The 22,047-nt window shown below is 42.1% G+C and overlaps 1 protein-coding gene across 1 annotated transcript in view; it reads left to right on the forward strand.

Annotated features, from left to right (window-relative positions):
* LOC125426345 (cytosolic phospholipase A2 epsilon-like) overlaps nucleotides 1-22,047 on the forward strand; it is a 94,792-nt gene that overhangs the window by 64,251 nt on the left and 8,494 nt on the right. The window contains exons 8-15 of the mRNA XM_048484602.1: nucleotides 550-613; nucleotides 5,915-6,075; nucleotides 8,473-8,580; nucleotides 10,059-10,096; nucleotides 16,256-16,391; nucleotides 17,034-17,170; nucleotides 18,663-18,885; nucleotides 21,292-21,406. Coding sequence (XP_048340559.1) covers nucleotides 550-613; nucleotides 5,915-6,075; nucleotides 8,473-8,580; nucleotides 10,059-10,096; nucleotides 16,256-16,391; nucleotides 17,034-17,170; nucleotides 18,663-18,885; nucleotides 21,292-21,406 — 982 coding nt within the window. The remainder of the gene's footprint in view (nucleotides 1-549; nucleotides 614-5,914; nucleotides 6,076-8,472; nucleotides 8,581-10,058; nucleotides 10,097-16,255; nucleotides 16,392-17,033; nucleotides 17,171-18,662; nucleotides 18,886-21,291; nucleotides 21,407-22,047) is intronic.

Below are 22,047 nucleotides of genomic sequence, written 5' to 3' on the forward strand. Positions count from 1 at the left end.
AGCTTTCTTATACGATAGATTGAAAAACCAAACACCACTCTAGATGACTCCACTCATTAGTTGGCCTCCATACACTTGCCTAGGAAATAGTTAAGGTATCTACCAATTCTCAAACAAGAAAGGGCCCATTTGTGTGAATGCCCAGAAAGGCAGAGTGCATGCAGCCATCCCAATATTTTGATGGTGTCAATGTTTTTTTTTCTGAGCTGCTGCCTATATAGAAAGTAATGGCTTCATTAGGTCATCCAAACCTCCTCTCCACATAGGCCTGACTGTGACAGAAAAGAATGTGAAGAAATTAAGGCTAATAGAAAAGAATGGCTAGGAGAGACCTTGCATGTGATTTGATGTTATGATGTGGGAAGAAAAATAAAGAGACATGAAAAATGAGGAAAGGTGATGGTGGGACAAGGAAGAGAAAATGCAGTTGACTCTGAATTTCACATATTAATTTAAAATATTTGGTTGGATCTTGGGCTTTGTTTATTAGTACTTGGATAAATGGATAATTGCCCTAATTATGTCCTATTCCTCTTATTATTATTACAGTCACGTGAACTTTCTTGTCTGGCAATCAAAGTGAATACCAAGAAGCTAAAGCGACAATACGCAAGTGAGATTGCTATATCATTAATTGTGTATATGTTGGCTTGAATGGATTCTTAGCATAGAATTTCAGGAAGATGTAGAATCATGCCTAACATCTTTTTGGCTCTTTCCTGGTTTCTACTTTTAAGTGTTTTAATAAACAATATGCAGAGTTTCATAGAATCATAAAATTAGAAGGTGCCATGCAGGCCATCTAGTCCTACTTTAACCCTCTGATCAATGCAGGATCAGCCTAAAACATCCCAGGCAAGTGTTTGTCCAGCAGCTGCTTGAAGACTGCCAGTAGGGGGAGCTCACCACCTCCTTAGGCAGCTAATTCCACTGCTGAACTATTCTTACTGTTACCTTTCTGCTCATAATCTAAATCCATTATTGTGAGTCATATCCTCTGCTGTCAACAGAAAATCCTTCCTGTCCTCCTCTAAGTGACAGCATTGCAAATACTTAAAAGAAAAATCACATCCCCCTAATTTTCCTCTTTTCTAGGCTGAACATTTTCCAGGCTGAATGTTCCCAAGTCCCTTAGCCTTTTCCCATAAGACTTGGTCTCTAGGTCCCTGATCATCCTCCTTTGCACCCACTGCATTCTGCCCACATACTTTTTGAAGTGAGACCTGCAGAACTGCACTCAGTACTCCTGGTGCAGTCTGACCAGTGCAATGTAGAGCAAGACTATGACATCCTGCAATTTGGATGTTTATGCCCCTGTTGATAATCCCCTAAAAGCATTAACCTTTTTCAGTGCTGAATCACACTGACTGCTAATATTCAGCGTACAGTCAACCTGTATCCCTAGATCTTGTTCACACTTAATGTTACCTAGATTTGTGCCCTTGTTCAGTATGTGTGCTTCCCATTTTTGCTACCCAGATGTAAAAGTCTGCACTTGTTCAATTGAATCTTGTTCATATCCACCCACTTTACTAAGAGCAGTGTGGTGTAGTGGTTAAGAGCAGGTGGATTCTAATCTGGAGAACCCGGTTTGATTCCCCTCTCCTATACCTGAGTGGCAGAGGCTTATCTGGTGAACCAGATGTGCTTCTGCACTCCTACGTTCCTGCTGGGTGACCTTGGGCTAGTCACATATCTTCGGCACTCTCTCAGCCCCACCTCCCTCACAAGGAGTCTGTTCTGGGGAGAGGAAGGGAAAGGAGCTTGTAAGCCACCTTGAGCCTCCTTACAGGAAAGAAAGGTAGGGTATAAATCCAAACTCTTCTTTCCTCTCTTCTCATTGAATCTCTATCTCTTATTTTTTTGCAAGTGTTCACTTCACTCCTTCCACTCTGGTGTGTCACTTGAAGTTCCAGTGAATCAGACCCTCCACCTCCTCCTCTATCCAGGGATTCATTTATAAAAATATTGAAAAGTACCAGGCCCCAAACCAAGCAACGTGATACTCCACGGGACACTTGCTCCAATCAGATGTTTAGCACTTGGAGGGGATACCACCAAGGATATCCAGGGTTGCTATGCAGAGGCAGGCAACCTACAGGGTCACCATAAGTTGGCTATGACTTGACAGCACTTTATACAACCATGCATTTGTTCTGTAGTTAGATGCCCAAACCTGAGTACAAACCACAGCATGGTGTGAATGGTGGGTTTCTGTACTGCATTTCACTACACTCAAATTGTTGGTGAAATTAACTGTTCCCAGTAATAATTAAACACAGTGATAGGGAACAGTCACATAGTAATTAAAGCTGGTAATTGCAGTGCAAGAATAGAAATTTAGACCAAAGAAACAGGTAATATGTGAACTGGCATATTATGCTGCCTAAGTGTATGAATTTAGAAAAGAACTATATGTTATGCATGACACAATGGCAATTCCATCTTCATTTCTCCTTTTCCATATATTATGTAGAAACATTCACCTATATAACTATATTATACATTTCCTTGTCTCTGCCAGTCATAGAAAAGAAGAAGAAGAGTTTGGAATTATATCTCCCCTTTTTATCCTGTAGGAGACTCAAAGGGGCTTACAATCTCCTTGCCCTTGCTTCCTCACAACAAACACCCTGTGAGGTGGGTGGGGCTGAGAGAGCTCTGAAAAACTGTCACCCAGCTGGCGTGTGTGGGAGTGCACAGGCTAATCTGAATTCCCCAGATAAGCCTCCACAGCTCAAGCGGCAGAGTGGGGAATCAAACCCGGTTCCTCCAGATTAGAATGCACCTGCTCTTAACCACTATGCCACTGCTGCTTCATATACCCAGTGATATGGAAATGCATAACCTAGAATCTGCATGTTAGAGGAGAGAGAAATGCATGTTAGAGGAGCATGTTAGAGGAGAGAGAAAGAGCTGCCGGGAATGCAAAGGTGAAACACTCCCTGGACTGAAAAACCTCACCCACAATGCAATACAGTCAACCACCCCTTTGCATAGCAAGTTCCACCCAAACACTTACTGATTGGTTTCCCACCCAGGGACATGGACAATATAAACCCCAATAAAAACATTCCCTTCTCACTGGACACAGTGTGTAACAGACTTCTCTCTGTGATACACCTCTGAAGATGCCAGCCACAGATGCAGACGAAATGTTAGAAACAAGTCGTTGTTGTGGGTTTTCTGGGTTGTGTGGCCGTGGTCTGGTAGATCTTGTTTCTAACGTTTCATCTGCATCTGTGGCTGGCATCTTCAGCGGTCTGTTAGGAACAAGATCTACCAGACCACGGCCACACAACCAGGAAAACCCTCAACAACCAGAGAGAGAAAGAATTTGATAAGGGAACTCAGATTTCAGTAGCATCTCCTTACCTATCCTAATCTGCAACTGCCTAATGTTTCAGACGTTGCGACAAAGAACCCCCAGCAAATTGCCATGCAGGACTCATTTCTACCCAAGCCCTGTTAGTCCTGTGCAGCAATTGACCAATCTCCCACCACATGGGTTTTTACTTTTGCTGACTTTAAGCCACCTGATGACTCCCAAAGTTTCCTGCATGTGACCCAATGCCTCCCAGTGCTCCCCATTGCCACTCAATTCCCCGCGTGGCTCAAGGCCTCCCAACCTTACCCATTGCTGCCGATGCCTGACCATGGTCCCAATCACTGCCCAACACCTCCCAAAGATTCCTGCACATGGCCCAACACTTCCCAGTGCTCCCTGTCACCACCTGATGCCTCCCAACACTCTCCGCATGGCCCCAAACCTCCCAACCTTACCCACTGTTTCCATTGTTTCCGTACTTCTCACAATGCTCCTCAAAACCAGAACAGTCTGAGAAGCCCAGGCAAGTCCCCCATAATAACTTGGTGGCTTTTCTGTTTAAACCCTTTGCAATAAAATGTTGCCAACCTTCAGGTGGGACAAGCTGGAGTTGTTTCTTCATTTTCACAACCCCTCCTCACCCAAACCTTACACCAGGTTGCCAACCTCCAGGTATGGCCTCGAGATCTTAATTTACAACTGATCTCCAGACCACTGAAACCACTTTCCCTGGAGAAAATGGAGGGTGGACTGCATAGCTTGGTTGTTGTTGGGCACATTGTTGGGCAAAGCTGCAGGGTTTTCCCCCCATTTTTTAAACAAAAAACCCTCATACCAACATCTTGCCAACCTCCAGGTATGGCCTGGAGATCTAACCTTACAGCTGATATCTAGACCAGAGAAACCACCTTCCCCTGAAGAATATGACTGCTTATGAGGGTTGACTGTTGTCCATTATACCCTCCTGAGAACCTTTGCCTCCACAAACCCTGCTGTGGCTTGCTATGGGCAAATTGTTGGCCAAATATGCCATTTTTCTTCATTAAAAAACAACAACCCTTGCATTAGCAGCTTGCCAAACTACAAGTGGAGCATGGAGATCTCATATTACAACTGAACTCCAGACCAGAGAACCCAGTTCCTCTGGAGAAAATGGCTGCTTTGGAGGGTAGAGTGTCTGCCACCATATCCTCCTGTGAACTCTCCCTTCCACAAACCCTGCTGTGGCTTGCTTCTTCTTGGCCAAATTGCTGGCCAAAGGTGGAGTTGTTTCTTTATGTGGTTTGGTTGTTCTTGGCCAAATTCTTGGCCAAAGATGGAGATGTTTCTTCATTTACAAAAACCAAAAAAGCCCTTCCTTCACTGGACACAGTGTGTAACAGACTGTGATACACCTCTGAAGATGCCAACCACAGATGCAGGCGAAACGTTAGGAACAAGATCCACCAGACGATGGCCACACAGCTCAGAAAACCAACCACAACCACTTCCTTCAACAGCTTGCCAGAAATCTTACAATGTTCATTACTGATTTAAATTGATCCTGCCTTGCTGCTGCTCCTGCCACCAACAGCTTTCTAGAGCTTGTTGTATTGTTCAGCTCAACGGGCTTTATTGATAGTTCAGTACAAATCTGTTCTGTTTCTGGGTTTAGATTGGGGTTGACTCACTGGATAGAATTGGTTGCCTACTGGATAAAGGGCTTTTTAACAAGAAAGTGAATTGATAGTAACATTTTCTCCTGACATTTCGCCTGCATCTGTGGCTGGCGTCTTCAGAGGATCTGATGGTAGTAAGGCAAAGCAACTGGAGTATATATACCTGTGGAATGTCCAGGAGAAGAACCATTTGCATTTGTTAACAAGTGTAAAGGGTGCAGTTAGCAAGTGTCATTTGCATGTGTTGAGTGGAATCCATTTTAGCATATGTAAGTAACAATGAAGTTGCACAATCAGCTAGCGAGGGCATCTGCACAGCAGCCACCGGGCATTTTAATCCCTTTGATTGCTTCCTGCCTGGAGACGGCCTGGGTGGGGTTCACTAACCATTGTCTTGATTCTAGTATTTTTAAGTACTGGTAGCCAAACTTTGTTCATTTTCATTGTTTCTTTCTGTTGAAATTGTCCATGTGCTTGTGGATTTCAATGGCTTTTCTGTGTAGTCTGACATAGTGGTTGCCAGAGTGGTCCAGAATTTCTGTTTTTAAATAACATTCTGTGTCCAGCTTGGTTTATCGCGTGTTCGGCTATTGTTGATTTTTCTAGCTGAATTAGTCTGCAATGCCTTTCATGTTCTTTGATTCATGTCTGGGCGCTATGTTGCGTGGTTTCTATGTAGACTTGTCCACAATTGCAAGGTACGCGGATATATACTCCACTTGTAGGTATATATACTCCACTTGCTTTGCTTTACTACCATCAGATCCTCTGCAGATGCCAGCCACTGATGCAGGCGAAACATCAGGAGAAAATGCTACTGGAACACGGCCATACAGCCCAGAAAACCCACTGCGGTGATTCCGGCTGTGAAAGTCTTCGACAATATAAAGTGAATTGATAGTTAACATTTCTGTTGTACTTTGTTTAGACGATGATCTGATATTTGCAATCAAGGGCTCCTATGAAAACGTGCAGAAAATCCCACTGACTCCTGATTCCCGTAACAGAAATCTCATTGAGTTTCATTGTATTAAGAATAACCAATCAAATTTGGAGGTCACACTACCAAGAAAAATTGAGTGGTCAAAGGTATTGTTCTTTTCTTCTCAAGGATAAAGATATGCATCAAATGAAATATGTGTAACAAATAAACCAGATATTTTGGTCCATCAGAACCAGTATTGTTTCCCTAGACTGGCAGTGGCTCAACAGAGTCTCAGGCAAAGGTATTTCTGCCAGAACCTTAGACTGAATCTACATGGTATGCAATGGTATGCAAATAGTGAATTCAATGAGGGGGAACATTAGACACATTAGCTACCCTCTCAGACATACAGGCATTACTTTCTGTACTACTCTCTAAGTAATACAGCCCATTCAAGAGCTTACCTTTTGCACACATAACACCATGTTTAGCAATGGTACAGGTTTGCCCCTCAAATTGAACAACATATCCGTCTGTTGTCAATGTCGCGACACTGAGGAGACAAAAGTCAAATAATGGCACAAAGAGGACATTTTTAATGTGTCTATTTAAGGCTGGCATGTAAGCAGTTCCTTGTTTCTCCACAGAAGCAGGAGTCCCATTAACCAAACACACATGCTTGATCTCTGGGGTATGAAGATCCTCTGTCAGCAAATGTTCTCGGTTCACAATGTGCATTGAACAGGCAGAGTCAATAAGCCAAGTCCCAGCTTTGTCTCTGTCACTGCACGTTGTTTGGTCACGGTGGGGGAGGGTGGCCGCCTGGGGGGGGGATCAAACTCAGGTTTTGCCCAGGGCTCCAGTTTGCCTAGGTACGCCCCTGCTGTGTTCAGCTCTGGTCGCCACATCTCAAAAAGGATATTGAAGAGATAGAAAAAGGGCAGAGAAAGGCAACGAGGATGATTGAAGGATTGGAGCACCTTCCTTATGAAGAGAGGCTGCAGCGTTTAGGACTCTTTAGTTTGGAGAGGAGACATCTGAGGGGGGATATGATTGAAGATTGTGCCCTGAGTACATGCCATTGAAGTCAAGTGCCCCCACCACTTCCCCTTCCTCCCACCTCACCAGGCACTCTGCCCGTGCCCCCACACCTCCCACTTACCTTAGTAGTAGCCTGGCCCCAGGGCCTGGCTGGTGGAGCTGCGTGTTGGTCTGTGGATGGGAACTACACTTCCTGGGAGACCTTGCAAACCCCTTCCCACCCGCCCCAGGGAGACTTCTGCAGGAGTTGAGGTTTGCAAGGTTTCCTGGGAAGTGTAGTTCCCACCCACATACCAATGCACAGCCCCACCAGCCAGGCTCTGGTTTTTTCAGCTGGGTGCTCTTTGCAGCTGGCTGAACTAAGGTAAGTGGGGTGTGTGGGGCGGGGTGCCATGAGGGTGCATGGGTGTGGGACCCACGTGCCATTTTGCCCCATGCACAATTTCCCTCCCCCCCATGCCTCTGGTGCACTCCATGACATTATATACAGCTGGGGCCTCCCCAAACCCTGCCTCCCTCAACTTCCCTACAAAATCTCCAGGAATTTCCCAACTTGGAGCTGTCAGACCTAGCCAACCCTGGCCCAGTGAGACTTCCCTCAATGGAAAAAAATGACCTGAAAAGGACCCTGTCCCCTCCCCTTCTTTTACTGACAGAACCAAGCCTGAAATCTGGGGTTGCCTACCAACAGCCACTGAGGTAATCTGTTGTTAAAGGTACAGGCACTCTTTTTTTGTAGTTGTCACATTTTTTGTAAACCTAAGGCCCTTTTCAGATTTATAGAAAGATCTGTCATGCCCAGCTTCAGTCACCAGATTTAAGTGTCCTTAGATTTGGCTGACTTTGCTATTAGTATATAGATAGTATATATGTAAAACACACACAGTCTCCCTTTCCTGACCCTAGGACAGAGGACATTATCTTCTCTGAGGTCTGATGCATCTTTAAATTATCTACAGACCATTAGTTCCCACTAGGTAATCATAAAAGCTGTTTCAGTATATTCACATTCTCATGTCATAGCTCTTATGTGAATCATTTCAGGTCAAAATATAGTGATGGCAACCATTCAGAGTAATTTTAACCCAACAATGCATCATGTCAGTAATTGTTTAGCAGAAATTAACTTAAGGGAAAGTTCTCAAGCAAATTTTCTTATCTCAAACTTGTTTGCAAAAGTTTGTACTTTCTTAATTTGATTAAAAGTATGGACATGGTTAAATTACTCATTGAAGAGGAAAAAGCAAGAGTTGCATGCTGCAAACTAATAGTTAATTTTATTGTAAGATATTTTAAAAATATGACTCAAGCCAAACATTTCAAAGTTAAATTTAAAACTTTTCAAAATTAAAAATGTATATTCTGAATTTTGACGTTTTATGTCAATAAATACATTTGTACAGCATTTCATTTATGCTTTGCCAATAGATGTTAATCTACTTTTGCTATCACACAAATTGTTGTTCTATGTTCATTCTCCATATCTTCTTTTTCTCTCCTTTTTTCTTTAAAAAACTTAGCTATTGAATGATGCAGAAAGACTTACTTCTGTTACTTTACCTTTGACTGAGATGCCCGTGCAAGGGAAAATAGCAATAGAAGAGGTGAGTTTTTTGCCTTTGAGCAAAGTAGTGTGTATGCATTGGATTAAATTGACTGCCAGTGAGAGAATAATTGTAAAAAAAAGGGAAAGGTAAAGAAAAAAGAAATCAGGGCATTATGAAGGGAAAGAGGAAGTACATTTACCATACCTCTTGTTTCATAAAATATAATATAATTTACCAAGACATGTTTCTCTACCATTATGGATTATACATTAACCTGAGAGCTAAAAACAGTGGCACATCCCTTATCATTCTTCCCTAGTAGGCGGGGAATGCATTAACCTGGATGGCCCAGGCTAACCCAGTATTGCCACATCTTAGAAACTAAGCAAGGTTAGTTCTGGTTAGTACTTGGATGGGGCCAGGGTTCAGAGGCGTACCAGGGGTAAACGGCGCCCAGAGACAAATTGTCTCCAGGATGCCCCAGGCTCTCCCCACCACCACCCCAGCTCCACCCCTGATGCCCCAGGCTCCACCCCCACTTCCCTCCACCCCGCCCATGTCACCATGGACATGGGCAAGGTCTAGGGTGCCCACCTCCCCCTCCAGACTCCCTCTGCCGGCTGGGCTCCCAGGGTGTCCAGGGTGGGGTTGAGGGCACTTAGAGGCAGCAGGAAGTCCTGCTGCCTCGTTTTTGCATGCCTCGACTGGCAGGGAAGGGGTCGAAGCATGCGAAAATGATGAGGCAGCAGGACTTCCTGGTCACATGGGGGGCCGATTCTGCGCCCCCCAGGTGACCAGAAGAGTGGTGCCCAGGGACAAGGGGTACTGCCAGGGTTGCCACACAGAGGAAGGCAACGGTAAGCCATCTCTGTTTGTTTCTTACCTTGAAAACCCCATGAAGTCAGGATAAATTGGCTGTGACTTGACAGCACTTTCCTCCACTTGGAGGAGGAATAATTATTTATAGTACAATCCTAAGTAGAGTTACACCCTTCTAATTCCATTGGCTTCAATGGACTTAGATGAGTATAATGCTTAAAATGGCATGGGTAGAACTTCACTTTTCTCAAAGACCTAAAGCAGCTTAACCCCCCCCCCACCCCATTTATATAAACAACAATATAAACAAAAAAATTACAAAAGCCCCAACAAACCAAGCTCTGTGTATAGTTTAAATCCAATGGCTAGTTCAGTCAAGAGCCAAAAGCCTTTTTGGTTATGTCTGTGATCATGCCCAGATTTGGCCCTTGTGGTGTGCAGGATATTCATATCCTGAGAACATGTTTGACTGAAGATTGTGAACTTCATAGAGTAGATATTTTCTTCCCTCCCCCTCATGTTTCAGACCACTTACCTCCTAATTCTCCCCTACCCCAAGGAATCAGCAGACCCCCAGGAAAAGTATGGTGGGTGTAGGGGACATCTGCAGTGGGGTATGCAGATGGTCAATGGGGTAGGCAGATGACCTTCCCAAACTGAAATGCTGTTATGTCAGAGGAACTGTGTGGTTGGATACATGACAAAATGTTTAATGTTAAATATATTGTCTTCATTTTCAGGACAAAACATTTCATTTGCATGTAAAGGCAAGAGACTGGTAAGATAATACTTTTTTTTCTTCCATATCAGTATTTTTAACCAGTTCCATTCTCAGAAAAATGTGTTTGCTGAAACTCAAACGTTTCCAACTATTCTGGAAACTCAAACTAGTTCACTTTAAAAAATACTACAGAGAGATGAAAGCAATAGGAAGGAAACTTGCATGCCTCAAAATACTGATGCCCAGAGCAATTTATTTTTGTTATTTGATTTGAGGGCCAGTTCTGTTTAGAAACCAGTTTAATCAAGATGAGAGGCAATTGTGAAAGCAAGCACTAGCAAAACAAGGTCTTTAAAGGGGCATATTGACAAAGACTCCTCCAAACTCAAATGTTTCCAAGTATTCTGGAATCCTCAAACAAGGATAATATTTTTCACACTTTCTTTCTCATTTTAAATCCAGAGCCGTGGTCTCTGGCCCTGTTTGCTTCACCTAATTTGAGTTTCCAGAATACTTGGAAACATTTGAGTTCGGAGGAGTTTTTGTCAACATTCCCTTTAAAGACCTGAATCCCACCACTGGAACTAGTCCACAGTAGAGAGGAACTTTGAATATGGATTGTGCTTTTGATGCTAATGTTGAATAAATGCCCCAATTCCTTCTGTCTTTTCCTCAGCCTCATTACTTAGGATCACAACAGCTTCAGGCTTCAATTTGTGGAAATGGCAGTGCGTTCTTTGATCATAAAGGTGTTCTGGACAAATGAATAGAAATAGATTAACTAGATTCTTCATGTTCTGGCCAACTAGTTACAATTATTGCCTGGAACATAGTTGGCTGGACTAACAAATTTGGTGGTTATGACTTGCTCAATTTTCTTTCCTCATTTGACTGTATAGTACTTCAAGAGACCTTGTCAACAACCAAAATCAATTTGAAAGGTTATATTACTCACTACTTACTGGCTACCAAAACTAGTATCCAAGGCTGCCATAAAGCACGTGTCAGTATTTCTTTTAAAACACAACTTATAGACAAATGAATGTTTCTTCAATTCCTTCCCCTTTTGGCGATTGTCAGTTTAATTGAAATTATTCATTTTATTTTATTTTTTTATTTTATCCCACCCTATCCCAAAGGGCTCAGGGCAGGTTAAAACAGTTAAAAACAATTAGGAATCAGTTAAAAACACAATAAAACATCCAAATATAACATTAAAACGTTACCTATCAAATGCCTACAACGTACCAAACAATACATTAATGAACAGTTTAGAGAAAGAACAGATGGCGACTTAAATTCAACTGTGTTAAAATTAAAGGTGTTAAAATCATCCTAATTAACACATATTTACTAGCTATGGAAGAACCAATGGAATTACAATAAATATGATCAAGATTCTTCAAATATACCCTTGAAGTCACACTTACTAGTTGATATATTAATTTTGGATGATCTTAAAGCAAGAATAGGAAAATATAATCTTTCCTTGGCAGAAATGTCGGGTTTTAACACCTTGGATTCCCTACCTGAACTACTTTCTACTCCTATAATATCTAAAGATGGTAAAATCAGTTGGACTGGCATACACCTTGCAGAATTCTGTATTTCTACTAATAAACTCTTATTAAATGGTCATCCCAAATTTAACTGCTCATCAAACTTTACTTTCAGTTCTACTAAAGATCAGAGTGTGATTGATTATGGCACTTGCTCATCATCGCTTCTCAATAACATTCATTCCTTTTATGTTGTAACCTGAATAGGCACCGCGCACTAAACTCATCCCCTGCCTGCCTGTCCGCCGCTCATTCGCACCGGCCATCTGCCCCACCTCTCCCACCCCACCCAGGAAGCAAGGAAGGAAGGCAAAGGACCCCCCTCAAAAAAGGCAAGGACCCACACCACAGCCCCCTTAACCCACCATGAGCAACCTGGCCAAAGAGAACAAGCACAGCGGCAACAACATCAAGGAAGAGATACAGACACTCTTTGTCAGTGGCCTTCCTGTAGATATCAAACCCAGAGTGCTCTACCTGATTTTTTGGACAGTCAAGGGTTATGAAGGATCACTGCGAAAACAAATGTCCAAATAGCCAGTAGGCTTTGTTACCTTTACCTTTGTAACCTGAATAGAGAGTGATCATCGGCCCCTCGAGTTCAGCTTAGACTTTCAACGAAAAGAGGCTTCCCAGGCTCCAATTGTCTTATCTAGATCACTTGACTTGATACTAACAAAAATTAAATAGTCACCTTTAATCAGTGCTAAAGTTACAGCATTATTGCAGACAGACAAACTTAAAGCTTTGGGGGACAATCTCTCATACACCAACTTCACAGAATCAGCACTGAATTTTTATAATTGTATGTTACAACAATTTGAACCTTGGAAATCTTCACCATCTCAAAAGTTCCATAGTTCTAACTCACTGTTTGATTTAGAGTTTCTTCCTAAAAAAACCCCTATACCTACAAGGAGTTTTTGCCAACATTTGACAAAAGGAGGTCTCGCTCTCCTCATTTCAAGGCTGTTTTAAACCAAAGAAAGCTTTTCACTCTCTGGTCTATAAGAAAAAAACAGCAGCACTTTAAAGAAAAATGGAATTTTCTCCCCCAAGCACTAAAATCTAATAATCCTAAAATGTTTTGGTCCATTGCTTTAGGTGCCTCTCAAAATAAACACACTGCCAGAAAACAAGATTTCATCTCTCCAATGGGTTGATCATTATACAGCTTTATTTACAGACACCAGTTTACCAATAGATAATAATTCTCTCAGATTGTTTAAGGACATTCTATCTTGGCTACCTGTTGAAGCCAATGAAATAATCCTTTAATAAATAGTCTAAAACCTAACAAGGCTTCAGGTCCAGATAGTATTCCAAATGAACTCATTAAAATTGACCCCCAGTGGTGGGCCCAATCATGGCTAATGTTGAGTAATTCAGGTAACTTTCCAGGCAGCTGGCTCAATTCTCTTGTCATTCTTATTTTCAAGAAAGGAGCAACTAACAATTCTCAGAACTTTCAACCATTAAGTCTGCTCTCCACTTTTGGTAAACTTTATGCAATACCTGATGAAACTGGTCAACTGGATGCAAAAAATAAGATTCTGGGGTCCAAACAAATTGTTTTTTTGGTTGCAGAAAATCTACAATCCACATGTCTTACTTTTGCTTTCCTTGCTGAAAAATACCCTACTATTGGTCAGAAAAAATAGTACGTTGCATTTTTAGATCTTAAAGGTGCATTTGATGCCATTCCTAGAGAACTTTATGGAACAAACTTGCCAAAACAGATATGGATCCTTGCCTACTAACCATCCTACATAACTTGCAAGTAAAATATTCCCCAATTGGCCTTTTGATTCCTAAGATTACAACTAATAAAGGAGTCAAGCAAGGATGCATTTTAGCTCCACATTTGTTCAATCTTTTCAATGATTTGGCTCAACATCTGTTGGTACTTGATGATCACCCTCTAATTCTCCATTTGGGCGACGTGGATGTTCTTTCTCACATATGAATGGGCCTTAAATGATATCTTCAGGCATTCACTAATTACTGTCATTATATCAATCTCACAGTTAATTTTGGCAAATTGAAGGTAATGATTTTCTGAAAGAGATGGAAATGTTTTAAATGGAAAATTGAGGACAGTGGAATCGAACAAGTTAAAACCTTTAAATATCTAGGTTTGAACTTTAAGTATAATCTTCGCTCATAGATGCCATGCCATCAATCTATTCAAATGTGCGGCATCAGCAGTCTTCAAATTCTACTTCCACCAAGGTAATCAAATTCTGCCTGCAGCAATTACCACCTTTAATGCAAAAATAATCCTGCAACATTTGTATGGAATACTTGTGTGGATTCATGCTTTCAACAATACTGTTGGATATTCACATGCCTATTTTCTGTGTCAATTATCATATGATCTGTACAGAAACCAAAAAATTACTAATGAAAACCAGAAATTAATCAATTACTATCAAATAATGACTGAATGTTTTCTTTAATCATCATCCATCATGTCTGCTGTACTCAATGCTAGAGGATTCCTATCTATCCAACTGGCACAGCAAAATCCTCCTCATGATTAAATCCATAGGAATCAACTTTGACCTTCTACCTCAGACTGATCAAGTAACTATATTATAAACAATTGTTCAGAAGATCTGTGACCATGAAATAGTAACACTATATCCACATAAATTAAGAATTTGCTTGCCTCAATTTCTAGACATTCAATATGATCACAATTCCAACTTGCCCTATCTAACTGACTTGGAACCACTCATTAAAAGATGGGTGTTTATGATAGCCAGGATGAATTCCTTTCCTTCATTGATGCTCTCAGGGAGATTCTTTTGCATTCCATATACTCTATGTTTATGTTCATGCAAGAAAGAAACCCCAGATTCCATCACTCACATTCTTTTCAACTGCCATCACTATAAGGACCTGCATGAGAAATTAATTGATCCTTCAGTCCATCTCAATACAGTCTTAAATAAAACGGATCAAAAGAAACCACTCTAATTTCTATTATCGGATAAAGACCCAAACATCAGTAGTTTGGTGGTTTTTCACACTAATGCTAAAAATGAAGTCCACCTAAATGATGTTTCTTTTAAATGTATTCTTTGTATAAATTATTAATTTTAACTCAAATTTTAATCTTTATGTTTATACCTTATTTTTATCTGTGTCTTTGTGGATATGAATCAGTATAGCATGCCAATATAGGTATTTCAAGTTTAAGTTGTTGAGAACCATAAGGTTTAGGTGTAAATTGTACTTCTTAGTCCTGGGCAGACCCCAGCATCACCACTCAAAAATTCATCTAAAGTGAAACAAAGGGGCACAATTAAGTACAACACATATGTACTAGCCATGGTGTTCCATAAACCAAGAAGCATGTATATGGGATTACATTTTGGAAGGAAGGAAAGACATCAGAACAGCACATGCATGGTCCATTCCACACAACACAAAAAAGACATCTGTGGGACATCTTAAAAAGAGGTAACTGCCTCTTTTAACTCTGCACTCCCAAAACAAGACTTCCAGGGGATGTCTTAAAAAGAGGTGGAATCTGTGTGCTTTCCAAACAGTAAAGAGATCAGAGGGGAAAAGATGCTGTTTCCCACCCAACCATTTTACTCTCTGGCCAGTTTCACTCTCAGCTTGTGCCTGACATTTTGTGTGCAGTTGAAGGGATTCTCCCTGTCGCCATTTGCTGAAGGTAGCCCCAGGATGTTTGCTCTGCAGGTTCCAATCCTGGGTGCCTTTTCAGCCTGAAAAGTACAATGTATTGAGTTGACCTGCCCTCTGTGGACCTCCTTGGTTTTTCTGTGCAGTTTTTCCTCTTATATGCATCTCTGTAGCTATGAAGATAGCTCCTCAAAAATAATAAAAAAGGGAAAACTATATGTTGCTGGAATTGGCAGGACCAGCTAAATACAACTCTTTACTTTTGGAGCTAAAAAGGCACCCAGAATTGGAGCCTGCAGAGCAAACATCCTGGGGCTACCTTAAGCAAATGGCAGCAGGGAGAATCCCTTCGGCTACACACAAAATATCAAGCACAAGCTGAGGGTGAAACCGATCAGAGAGCAAAATGGTCAGGTGGGAAACATAAAATGCCAGGCATGACACATCTTGCAGGTGGCTTAGGTGGAAAAGTTGCCTTTTGAATTTTTTTAAACGACATCTTGAGCAGAAATAAGGGGTCCAAAGCATGCCTTGGGAAAAACGCTGTGCAGAGTGCCTTCCCAGGGTGCCTTTTTTGGCATCCTCAGGACATCTTATTTCGGCTGTGCAGAATGGACCATAGACCAATTTTTCTGCCTTGCTGGGGCATCAGATAACTGGCCAGCATGGTGTAATGGTTAACAGCAGTGGATTCTAACCTGGAGATCCAGATTTGATTTCCTAATCCTCCACTTGTAGGGTGACCTTTGGGCCACCACAAGGTGCCTGTTATGGGTGGAGGGAGTCAATTGTAAACTGCTGTGAGACTCCTTATTGTAGAGAAAAAGCAGGGTATAAAATCAACTGTTATTGTTGTTGTTGTTGTTGTTGTTGCTATGCCCTCCCTGTTCTTTGCTGCAAGAATCTATCTTGCTCAGTCACAGTTCCATATTCTGTCAACCTAGCTACAAAAAATATGTTATGGTCAAAATGTGAAGGATGCTAAAGTACAGTATTTCAGGGCAAAAGGTCTAGATGTGCGCTTATCAAATGACCTGAGCGCAGCAGAGAGGAATTTCCAACTCAAGAGAAGGAAATATGTGGCTGCTGCTGTGAAGAAGGCTCTCCAGCTACCAGAAGAGCTGCAGGATGATGAGGTAGGTAAGGCAGGGATTTTCTTGCCCTGTTTTCTCTCTTTCATTAGTAAGACTAGACTGCATTATATGGGCTTCTTCAGTCCTGGCACAGGGTCTGTGAGGAAATACTAAGTAATGGACCCAAGAAGCTAATTATAGGCATTGGGATAGATCTAGCAGAGAGCCAATAGGGTGTGTGAAGGATAGTACAGTTTGTGAAAGGGATTGTACAATACCTTGTGCAACATCTCCACTCCCATCCAGATTTGATTATATACACAATTACATGCCCATGCATGATCTTGTGCACTCTTCTCTGCCATATTGTACCCCAGGAAGCCATTTTGAGACTGAAGAAGGTTCACTGCCTGAAACCCTGAATAGGTTACACAATATCTTGTACAAGCAGAAATGTGAATGACTGGATATGACTGGGACTGGACATGGCAGGGACTAAACTCAGACTTGCTATATGCAGAGCATGTGCTAAAGTACTAAAGAGCTATGGTCCCACCAGGTGTGCGCCATAAATCTCAACCAGTGCCTATGAATAAAAGTTGTTTATGGTACTGGCAAGTAATGTAAGAACCACTTTATTCTTTCATAACATTGTTCCCCTGCAATAATGTTCAGTAGCTTACAATTAGCTTTCATGTGCTTTAGGTGCCTGTGGTGGCAATCATGACAACTGGTGGTGGAACCAGGTCATTCACAGCAATGTATGGGAGCCTCCTGGGTTTACAGAAACTGAATTTGTTAGACTGCATCACATATATTGCAGGTTTATCTGGAACAACATGGTAAGAAGGATTTTCCATTTAATATATCTTGCATGGCTTCTTCATGATTTCTGTGTGCCCTACGTATTGTTGTTTCAAAACAACATGGAAGACTTTGTATGAATCAATAGAGCATCTGTCATGGGGGAATATTCCTATTCAAATAAATGAGATTGACATTGTACCAAGGACATAGGTAAGGGGGGGGGTTTTCTCGGGTTCAACTCCCCCATTGCATGTCCAAAGCTCCGCCTTCCATTTGTGGTTTTTTTGGTAATTTTTAGTGTTTTTCGGGTTTCGGCCTGCAGGGGGTGCATTTTTTAGGCTACCAGCCCCAATCTTTCAGGGATTGTTTGGAAGACTCTCCTGATGATACTACTCAGGTTTGGTAAGGTTTGGTTCAGGGGGACCAAAGTTATGGACTCCGAAAGGGGGTGCCCCATCCCCCATTGTTTCCAATGGGAGCTAATAGAAGATAGGGCAACACTTTTGAGGGTGCATAACTTTGGACCTCTTGAACCAAACTTCATGAAACCTGGGAGGTATCATCAGAAGAGTCTCTTACTGATACCACCCAGGTTTTGTGAAGTTTGGTCCAGGGGGCCCAAAGCTATGGACTCCCAAAGGGGGTACCCCATCCCCCATTGTTTCCAATGGGAGCTAATAGATGATGGGGACTACCTTTTTGAGGGTCCATAACTTTGGACCCCCTGAACCAAACTTCACCAAACCTGGGAGGTATCATCAGGAGAGTCTCTTAAAGATATCCTGAAAGTTTGGTGCTGCTAGCTTAACAATTGCACTCCTGACAGCAGTCACCTCCCAAATTTCCCCAGATTCTCCTTTTAAATCCACCCACTTTTGCATGGATTTAAAAAAAGAATGTGAGGTCCCCAGTTTAAACATTGAAATTGACGCTGTTTCAGGTTGGGGGAGAATCCACCCCCAAAGAGCATCACTTTCAATGTTGTTTTAACTGGGGACCCCAGATTCTCCCTTTAAGGTGGATTTAAAAGGAGAATTTGGTCTCTCTAGTTTAAACACAATGGAAAGTGATTTTGGGGGTAGATTCCAGCATCACAGTGGCCACCGGGGGGGGGCCCCCCCACAAAACTCAGATTTTGCACCGGGCTCCATTTTTCCTAGCTATGCCTCTGCCCAGAGGGGTGGGCAGAAGGGGCTGCTGGCTGCCGGCTGGGAACTCAGCTGGTGGGGGGCAGGGCAGGGCAGGGCAGGGCAGGGCAGGGCAGGGCAGGGCAGGGCAGGGCAGGGCAGGGGAGTCTGCTGTCCCCGGCCTCAGAGAGCTGCTTTTATAAGCACTGGTGCTGGGGGCGGGGCTCGGAGAGGCGTGGCCATGCCCCAGGGTGGATGGGGGTGTAGCCCCGCCCCCAACCCCCCACAAAAAATCTATACCTACATTGTATTTTCTGCAAAATTTTCACAAAACTTAGGGTTATTGTACCATTAGATACACATCACTCTGAAATTTAAACATCTCCCCCCAACCTTTCAGGACTATGACAAAATTGTACGAAGATGCTTATTGGTCACAGAAATACCTGGAGGAAGCCATAAATGAGGCTCGGAAGCAAGTCAGCAAAAGCAAGATTACATGTTTCTGTATGGATCGCTTGAAGTATTATTATAATGAACTGAAACAAAGGAGACAAGAAGGACATGATTCTTCATTTATAGACCTCTGGGGGCTTGTCATTGAGTCCATGTTACATGATGAGGTGATGACTATATTCTTCATCTTGAAACACAACATTAATAGATATTAAAATGAGGAATTTTTACAGGATGTAGACAAATGATAATTAGAATGGAGATATTTGTGCATACATGGTATTTCCATTCCTTGCACCTCAGTCATTCATACATAGGTGACTCTACTACTGCCTGTTAAAATTCATCCACTTCACAGGTGATAATGAGCCCAGTACCACGTACAGCAGGAGACAGCACATCTATAAATGACTACCAAAGTTTAATTTTATGTACTAAGTGCAATCACTTGAGGAGAGAGGTAACCCATTCCTTAATAAAACTTCAGCATGAACTGACATCTACGTTTACATGCTTACCCATGAATGCAGGTATACCTATACATTTAGGTCTCCAGCTTCTGAATAAGCAGTTCCATTTATTCACTGTGGCTAGTAACCATTTATGGACTCATCCTCCATGCATCTGTTTATCCCCCTTGTAAAGCCATCTATGCTTGTGTCTGTGGTGAGACTGACCTTGGTGGTGCCTGTCTCTGCTCCACAGAGCAGCTCATATCCCCAACCACTAGACCTCAACAAGGGTCCTTTTCCTCTGCTCCCACTGTTCATAGAGTATACTGTTACCATCAGGAAATGGTTTCTCAGAAATATCGCCAAGCCTCCCCACACCTCTGGGAAGCCTCTATGGGAGTAGCAGGGCTGTCTGACCCCTTGGGTGGGATTGACCATTGAAAAACATTGGTTTGACCTGCTTTCTGTGGACCAACTTAGTTTGTTCTTATTGCACAGAAAAACTAATTTTTTTCTTACTGCACAGAAAAACTGCAGAGAAAAACCGTCGGTCCACGGAGGGCAGGTCAATCCAATGCTTTGTACTTTTAAGGTTGAAAAGACACCCTGATTTCCCCACAGCATGCTTTGTTCCTCAATTTGCTAACCAAACTATCTTCAACACCCGTTTCTACTAAATTTGCCTTGAACAGATGTTAGGCTAACAGACCTATGATTGGGGTGCTGTGTGGTTTCCGGGCTGTATGGCCGTGTTCTAGAAGCATTCTCTCCTGACGTTTTGCCTGCATCTGCAGCTGGCATCTTCAGAGGATCTTCAGAGGCATCTTCAGAGGATATAATCCTCTGAAGATGCCAGCCACAGATGCAGGCGAAACGTCAGGAGAGAATGCTGCTAGAACACGGCCATACAGGCCGGAAACCACACAGCACCCCAGTGATTCCGTGAAAGCCTTCAACAATACATTAGACCTATGATTCCTTTCAACATTTCTAGAACTCTTTAAAATCAATGTGACATATGTCACTTGCCAGTCCTCCAGGATTTTAACAAGTGAGATATATTGGTTAATAGTATGGAGTTATTTATTTATTTATTTACTTGTTTTATTTATACCCCATTTGTCTCCGTGTTAGGGACCCAAAGTGGTTTACATCATTCTCCTCCATTTTATCCTCCTGGCAACCCTGTGAAGTGGCTGAGAGACCCTGTGAGACTGACCTAAGGTTACCCAGAAACCTCTCATGGAAGATTGGGGATTCAAACCTGGGTATCTCCCAGATCCTAGTCCTATACTCTAATCACTATGCAACACTAAATGCTATGAATTTCTTAGCAATCAAACTTAACTTTTTTTTTAGTACAGGGAGACAGAAATAATGATTTTAATCTTTGCAATGCAAAAAGGGAGTAGAGAAAGAGCTAGTTTCTGTTCTCCCTGCAAGCAGGATGGTGGCAGAGGCGATGCTTTAAATCTCTGTATTCCAAAAGGGAGAGGAGAAAGATATACCCCACTCTCTCCCCCGCTAAGCTGGGCAGGAACAGAAACAATGCCTGTGAGCTCCCCATTGCAAAAGGAACAAGTGAAAGAGTTTGCTTTTCTTTGCTGATACCTTGAGGTGGGGAAAAATAAATCAGCTGGGCTTCTGACCCCCACCCCTGCTAAGTTTGCTGTGTCTTAATAAGTCTGGAAGGAATCAAAGTTTGCTAGATGGAAGAATAGAAGAACCTAACTTCTAATTGATAATCTGAGAATTGGTGCTGATCCCCTCAACTGCAACTTTACAGGTTACAGAGCAAAAATTTCCCAGCAGAATATCAGAAGCAAACACCCAGATGATCCCTTATCAGTTGTGAGTCTTCTGATGGCTGAGAGTAGCCTGTTTCTGTGAACATACATGAACAGTTTGCAAACACCTTAATAGCCCTTGGGTTAATTGGTTCCCTGATCAACACTGGTGAATAGGAAATGAGTCGAACTGATATTCCTGAGTTAGTAGATCACATCTGAGTTTCTTAAGAGCACGTGAGCTTATGCCATCCGGATTTGAAGACTTCTTTCTTTTCTGTTCACCTGGTAAATTATAGAACTGGAATTTGTATTCTTCCCTCTCTTATGGCAGAAAACTGATCATAGACTTTCGCATCAGCAAGCGGCCGTGAATGAGGGTCAGAACCCCTTGCCCATTTATCTGGCTGTCAGTCTAAAAGACAACTACAGTGCTCAAGATTTTAAAGGTAATGTTGCACTTATACATGGGTCATTCCATATGTTATACGTCGACCAATTTTGGCTTTCTAATTGAACTTATTAATATCTACCATATTTCGAAAATACATCCTATTCTTTCTTTTTAATTAAAAAAAATTATATACTGTCTTTCTGCCAGAAAGTCCAGAAACATCATTAAAACAATTTAAATAAATTAAATTTCATCCAGCACTGTTTGTGGTGCTTTGTGATCAGTAGATGGTTCTGACATCTCTGGAAAAGGATCTATGATCAAGCTGGCATCTGAGTCCAACTGGCCAGGTAATAATCAGCAAAAAGCCTAGAAAACATGTCATAATTTTGAATGGAATTTTCTTCTTTGAGGGGATCAGAACTAGGCATGAACTGATTACAAAGTATCTTGAGCTGAAACACTTCAAAAAATCCAAGGGGTTTTTTTGGGGGCGGGGGAGAGGGAGGATTACTTCTGGAATTTGGGAGTGTTGTAGGTCATTTTGGATATTCTGCACCAACCTGAAACAGTTACCTTATATACTCGCGTATAAGTCTACTTTTTCAGCAGATTTTTTGTGCTGAAAAAAGCCCCCCTCAACTTATATGCGAGTGAACAGTTGGCGAGTGGGTGGGGGGAATGGGTGGCGAGTGA

This window comes from Sphaerodactylus townsendi, linkage group LG02 (genome assembly GCF_021028975.2).
Source record: "Sphaerodactylus townsendi isolate TG3544 linkage group LG02, MPM_Stown_v2.3, whole genome shotgun sequence".
NCBI classification, from domain to species: domain Eukaryota; kingdom Metazoa; phylum Chordata; class Lepidosauria; order Squamata; family Sphaerodactylidae; genus Sphaerodactylus; species Sphaerodactylus townsendi.